Below are 7,662 nucleotides of genomic sequence, written 5' to 3'. Positions count from 1 at the left end.
TTGGCACCCCCTTATAAAAAACTGAAATGGCACTTCTGTGCTCTGACAGCTAATAATATTACATTTCATAAATATTATGTAATTTATGTGAAATTTTTTTTTTTTAATGAGTTCAACTATTTAAACCTAACCATATTACTTATATAAAAATAGATAATAGTATACATAATAGTTATAATATTATAATAATATATTAATATCAAATGAAAGTTGAAAATATGGCTGAAAGACCGTCCTCACATCGTTTTATGGCATACAATTATTTATCATTGAATTAAAATTTAAAACTTTCCTAATACAAACATTTAGGTACTCAATGACAAGTTTCAATCAACAACTACTGCAACTTCCCCAAATTTTTAAATAGTTAGTTTTCTAGAACTAGTAATAGAAGGTAGTTTAATATGATGTCTAATCCAATATATTATTTTCAGGAGTTAGAAAAGGATTTAAAAGGAAAACTGGGAGCATTTTATTACGTTAAAGTTGATTTGTGTTCGGAAGAAAACATTTTGGAAGCTTTTAATTGGGTAAAGAGAACATTGAAATCGGTTGACGTACTAGTTAACAATGCAGGTGTTTGGAAGCCAAGTGATTTACTGGGTAAACTAAATTAATGTATTAGTATTTATCTATAGTATATAAGTGTATAACGCATGTGGTATATGCATAGTAAAACGCAATAAAATATATAAAAAATAGTAAGAAGAATACACCGCTCAACAGCTGTATATCGATATTATTATTAATTCAAATGTAAAAGTGTAAAATTAATCATTTGGTGTGGTCTACCTAAAGGAAGAAATATTGAAACCATGACATAAATAATACAATTACAACGAATCAGGCCCTTAGGGGAGGGGTATATAGATAACCAGTGGCGTAGCCAGGATTATGAAATGGGGGGTGTTTTAGGTATAGATTAAAACTAAGTTTTTACAGTTTTCGTATATAAATAAATTTAGAGTTCAGGACTTGACTTCTTGCACTAAAAATTATCGAAATATGCAGTCAAAATTCTCAAAATATGCTTAAATATATGTTCTATGTAGCAATATTTTTATATTATTTTTGAAAAATCATAAAACATATTGAAATTTAGGTAATAAAAAACTAAAAAATAAGTAGATATATAAACCTGATAAACCTGATAAATAAATAAATAACTAAATAAATAACAACTTAATTTTTAAAAATATTGGCATACAATACTAGGTTAATAAATAAGTAATAACTAGGGTTCGGGACTTCTTGCATTTGCATATTTTTTTGTAGTGGTCGTAGTCTATTCTAAGTGAGTTATAAATGTGTTTTATGAAATTACGAAATTAAATACTAAGTTTGAATTTGCATATTTTTGCATACCTAACCAAACATAATATTTTTTAAGATATTTTTCAATGTTATCCAATTATAATTTTTCCCAAAAATTGTATGTAGGTACATTTAAGTTAAAAATACACAAATATGCAAATTCAAACTTTGTATTTAATTTCGCCATTTTATAAGACAAATTTATAACTTGCAAGCAGTCCCGAACCCTATAAACAATATAATTATTAGGAGGGAAAATGTCAATGGGAGGGGTTTAAACACCCAACCCCCCCCCACCATGGCTACGTCACTGTAGATAACTACATCAATAATTAGCAAATATTATATGTTTATGTTTCTTCTTAATTTTGTAAGTACCTACATTAAAAGTTATTTTTATCAATACTATAAAATACAAATCATTGTTTTAATAATTTTAATCGACGAGGATAGAAAACAAGTCATTGAGTGCTTGGTTTATATCTACATTTTTTGGCATTGGAGGGGAGAATCCCCCCACTTGCGCACGGGCAGCAATGAATTAATATTATATTAATATTATTTTTATACATTTATATTATATTTTGTCATCTGAATGTATGATTAAAATTGTTTAACCATAAGACTCGCGTGTGCTGTCTCCGTCTAACTCATACCATATAGGCTATAGCCCTTTTTAAGTTCTGAATAATCAATTTTACTCTATTATATTTAATAATGGAGGAATTTGAATATTGTCCCATATTCACATAATATAAAGATGTACCTACCTAAATATCAATTAGGCCATCATGTAGGCTTCTGGCTTTTTGATATTTTGAGTTTAAGACATGTTATGAGTCTATTAAAATTGTTTGTAAATTTCAAAATAGGTAGGTACTCATAAATAGCTTTGAAATTAAAATAAACATAAAGGCCGACGGGATATTTATAAATAACATTCTTACCTTTAAATCTATATATATAAAAATTAATGTTGTGTGTGTGTGTGTGTGTGTGTGTGTGTGTGTGTGTGTGTGTGTGTGTGTGTGTGTGCGTGTGTCTCCATAATATTACCATGGCAACCAATTATTTATTATTTTGAGAATTCCGTCGGTGTGTGTGTCCATATTACCATGGCAACCAATTAGATATTATTTTGAAATTTCCGATGGAATGTTTTGTTTATAAAGAAGATAGGCTAATTTAAAAAGGGAGAGGACCAACCCCGGGAGGTGCTCAAACAGGGATTTTGATATTTCCTATGGACATTTTTGTTTATAAATGGTTGCCACGGGTTTTAAAACTATTATAATAATAATTATTGGTTGCCGGACAACGAAGTACTGCACGGGACAGGGATAGTTTAGATCTCTGGGCAGAAGATAGGCTAATTTAAATCTAATTGAATCATTTTTCGTATGCAAAGATTTATCATTGAATTCTAATTTTACACTTACAGTGACTTACTCCTCAATGACGAGGTACAATCTACACCGATTACAGCAGAGCGGTTACCTACTTTCCCCACTTTCTTGTTACCTATTAATTTCATATTTAAAATTTAAATACAATGTTGGGAAGTGGGTAGTAGTTACGTGTAATCGATATCAATGAAAAATAATATTATTGACATTTAATTGTAATTTCAACAATAACTGTTACCATCATTAAAACTAACAGGAAACACGAATGATTGGAAACAAATGTTTGACACTAATGTCATAGGTTATACCATTTGTAGCAGAGAGGCTATACAAATCATGGAAGAAATAAAAATCAAAGAGGGTCACATAATAAATATTAATAGGTAACTATTTAAATTTGAATTTAATAAAATTGCATGGTCGTTATTATATTTTATAATAAACTTTTAAGAAAAATAAATACCTCTGCAGTATTATGGTTCAGGATTCTAGTGTTAACAGTTAATTATTATATAGTTTGATTCTATTTATATATTTATGTATCTATTTATTTGTTGAATATTAATCGAATAACTCAAAATATCAGATCATAATATATAAATTATAATTTATTTTCAAGCTCTTAACAATAACTTATGTGTTATTGTGTTAATGTATTATAAATGTAATATAATATAATCAACTTATGTTGTAGTGTTGCAGGTCATTTTCAAATTCCATATATGAAGGATATTTCAGTTTATACCGCTACTAAACATAGTGTTACTTCAATTACAGAAAATTTAAGAGAATTGATGGCCATGAAAGGTTTACCCATCAGAGTCACGGTAATATATTATTAGTATTTAGGTTTATATAGACTATCCGTCTATATAAAGGGCTCTATAATAGGCTGTACAAACTAATATCATTGATTATAAATACTAGTGCTACTTAGTATTTATAATCAATGCTAATATATTATCATTTATCACCAAAGATGTCTATCTGTTTATATCATTAGTTATTAAAACTTAATTATGTATAACTACTATAGTAGTTGCTATCAAAATACCATATTGATTAATTTGTATGTTATCTATATTCTATATAATATATACCTATTTAACCTATATTAATAAAGTGGTCCGAATATCCGATACAGCACTGACTCATAAATTTATATTATATATATATAAATGAATGTATGGCAACCATTTATATATTATTTTGAGATTTTCGTCCGTGTCCATGGCAACCTAGCTCCGGCAGGAGATAGAATGTGTGTCTGTCTGTCTGTGTTTGTGTCCTGTGGTTGCCATGGTTACCATGGGTTTTGTAGCTATTAGGTAAAATAATAATTATCGGTTGCCGGGCACCAAGTGCACGGGATTATTTGGTATAGAGATATATTGGACTTCTGGGCAGAAGATAGGCTAATTTAAAAAGGTAGAGGACCAGCCCCGGCAGGTGCTCAAACAAGGATTTTTAGATTTCCCATGGACATTTTTGTTTATAAATGGTTGCCATGGGTTTTGAAACTATTCTAATAATAACTATTGGTTGCCGGCCAACGAAGTACACGGAATCATTTGGTACAGAGATAGGTATTAGGTTAGACCTCTGGGCAGAATATTGGTTAATTTAAGAAGGGAGAGGACCAACCCTGGGAGGTGTTCAAACGGGGATTTTGAGATTTCTGATGAACATATTTTTTTATAAATGGTTGCCGTGGATTTCAAAGCTATTATAATAATACTTGTTGGCTGTCATTGTTTTAAAACTGTTGTTATGGTAACCGTTATATTATAAAATAAAACATATTATTGATATAGAGTTGGCATTTTTAATGGGTAGCGAAGTGCACGGGATCAGCTAGTATTATATAAAAGAAGATATCCGAATATCCGATACACTCTCTCGACCACACCCAGAGGAAACTGCTGGACTTAGAGACTGGAAATGTCGGTGGTATATCGTATATATCTCTAATACTGTGTAAGGCTAAGATATGAAAGGATATAAAAATAATTGCAATTTTAAAGATGGGTTCATACAAAAATTTTGTTTATGCAACGGAAATCTAATATATTTTGTATATATATTTTTAAAATAAAATAAAAAGCCCACGAGGTTGTCTAGATAATAATCTCACCTTTGGATTTTATAAGAGATCAATTTACTCTAATTTTTAAACTAACGGAGCTACACGTTTTCTGCTTCGCGTAGAATTTTCTATGTTACGCACTTGTAAGACGAGACAATATACATGCGGTTATCACGTTCTCTTAAGTTTATTATTATATGTTGATGCCTGACGGTTGATATAATTTGAGTTTATAATTATTTTAGATACCTACATGATACTTTCTTTAATAACTAGTTTTTTTAAAAAAGAACATAGGTAGTAAGTTTTATCTGGGTTTTGAAATTTAATTTTTTTAGAACTTGTTATTGTCTATAATTTATATTATGTGGTGCTTATAGTATATAAAAGTGAATGTAATTTCTATGCTATTTTTGTCTCAGAATAATCTTAAATCATATATAATACATATTGCAGGTATGTAATATTAATAACGTAGGTCATAATAGGCTATTATTAATAGCATTTTATCAACATAACTTTTATTTTCAATTTATTTTAAAACTAAAAAACTAAAATAAGAGAGATGATTGTTAGTTATAACTTGTAACACATACAACAATTTACTGCGAATTAAATCCTCACAGATATTTTTTTTTATTCTATTAACAATAAATTTGTTTCAAAATTACCCATATTACAAAATATTCTATTTCACTTTTAAATTCAAAGTGAAAAATTAATATTCCGTTCCTAATTTAATAAATTATTAAATACATAGTTTCAGTTAAAAATGTATCATTTTAATTTCAGAGTATCAGCCCGGGTGCAGTAGAAACCGAAATGACAGAAGAGTTAAGCAAATTAGGAGTGAATAATATGTTGAAATCTATTGACATTGCTGAAGCTATTATTTACGCATTGAGTGCACCTCAGCGTGTCAACGTAAGAAGAAAATCATTTTTATATACCTAACATTTTTAAGCTTGCGTATTATAATCATTGGCGAAAATCGTGGGGAGGGAGTGAGTGGGCTCCCCCTCAATATACTCCCCCCAAAGTCTGTCAATCCCCCTCCTTTTTAGTTTTTTAGGATCGAAGCCCTATACGTCAAATTTGTACGACCTCGTTTTTACATTATCGAAGCAAAAGAGTGTTCAAAGGGATCAAAGTGATGTGATTTAAGCCCACACGTGGTTAAAAATTAGACTATACCATGATTTAGTACGTTATTTCGTATTCGTAGTCGTACAAATATTTTCATATTTTGAACGATTATCGTTCGGCGGCAAATGATAACTATGTTTTTCAAAAAACACCGTCATACCCGCAGTATACCACCACCAGTCCAACTCAAAATCGAAATTGTAATGCTTAAATGTATAATTTGTATGGATTTGTACGATCTGTCCCAATAATTGTACTCCACATTTTCGGTAACACATCCTTTTTAAAAAAACATACCATTACCCCCACCATTACTTTATTTTTTCTATACCAGTATTTCATAGATAACTGGCTTGAATCATAAGACCCCCCCCCCCCACACACACACACACACACACGCAAATCGATGATATTGGATTTTTTTGTTTGGTCTCACAATTTAGTACATAATTTAGTAGGTACCTACCTATAGGTATTTACGTTTTTTCGTGTTTATAAGTTTTGATTTTTACAGATCGCCGAAGTCATCATAAGACCAACAGGCGATAATACATTATCTTTTATTAAGAATTTTATATAGATATCAATTATGATTAATACACATCCGTGATCCATACCTCAATATTAAACAATATACCTGAATGATTTATATGCGTAATAGCCAATAGGTACGTATATCACATTTTAAAAATATATAATTAATATTAAGTATGCAATATGCATATCTTATAATATGTATATTACATACAAGTTGTATAATGGATAATATGTTTTAATAAGCCTGGTTGACAACCTATCTATTTTAAAAAAAGTCCATCATTACATTCACATAATTCTTATGAATTTTAAATACCTTTCAATAGTGATTGATGTTATCATATATCTACTTCACCTATGCCCACTGGCCAGTGGCACTACCCATCAACACTCGTCACAACTTCATATTGTAATACTCAGTAAAGCAGATTGTTGTTTGTCAAAATAAAAACACTTTCAATAAATTATTGTATTATTATTTATTATAGAAATCTATTAGATATGTATTTATTTATAGGCTTTATTTTGTAATTTGTTTTTCTCTTTTTAATATAATATGTAGGTATGTAGTATGTATTGTCGTATTGATGTAGGTAAGTATAGAATTTCTTTATTATGTTACTTTGAGCTGTTCGACGTTTATAAATATAAAATAAAATGTGTTTATTTATTTCAAATGCAGACAAGAAAAAAATGTTATTTATTAAAAATATAAAATAAATAAACCATAAAAATGGTTTTAATTTCCCCGAATAATTTCACTAATTCATTAGGTGCAGACAGCCTAAAATATGAATTTAATGATTTAGTCAGAAAGTATTACCATTAAATATAAATACCTAGTACTATTTATAATCAATGGTATTAATTAATGGCAAAATGTATCATTTATCTTTATTTTATTTAATACAATTCATTTTATTTATAATTATGATTTAGTTTGAATTATAAATCTAATAAGTACCTACCTAATAACTAAATACTAATAACACTAATAATATTTTATAATTTGTTTACCCCAATGGCCTACATATACATATACATATACATATAGCTTACATTATACAATCAAAGTTGGCCAATTAATAATACGCCGAATAATTACAATTGTATTTAAATATATAATATTTTTAAATAATTAGGGTTACAATAATTTATTGTAATATATCTACA

At 28.6% G+C, this 7,662-nt stretch overlaps 1 protein-coding gene across 3 annotated transcripts in view; it reads left to right on the top strand.

Moving 5' to 3' along the window:
- The window catches only part of LOC100168880 (dehydrogenase/reductase SDR family member 11-like), a 9,853-nt gene extending 2,687 nt beyond the window's left edge, over positions 1 to 7,166 (top strand). Inside the window, 7 exon segments of one of the 3 annotated variants that reach the window (NM_001293482.1) lie at positions 435 to 603; positions 2,977 to 3,103; positions 3,415 to 3,516; positions 3,519 to 3,547; positions 5,599 to 5,730; positions 6,467 to 6,620; positions 6,816 to 7,166. In NM_001293482.1, coding sequence (NP_001280411.1) covers positions 435 to 603; positions 2,977 to 3,103; positions 3,415 to 3,516; positions 3,519 to 3,547; positions 5,599 to 5,663 — 492 coding nt within the window. In that variant the 3' untranslated portion in view covers positions 5,664 to 5,730; positions 6,467 to 6,620; positions 6,816 to 7,166. 3 annotated transcript variants of the gene reach the window in all.
- Positions 7,167 to 7,662: the final 496 nt, after the last annotated feature.

This window comes from Acyrthosiphon pisum, chromosome A1 (genome assembly GCF_005508785.2).
Source record: "Acyrthosiphon pisum isolate AL4f chromosome A1, pea_aphid_22Mar2018_4r6ur, whole genome shotgun sequence".
In the NCBI taxonomy this organism is placed as follows: Eukaryota; Metazoa; Arthropoda; class Insecta; order Hemiptera; family Aphididae; genus Acyrthosiphon; species Acyrthosiphon pisum.
This window is presented reverse-complemented; position numbering and strand designations above follow the sequence as displayed.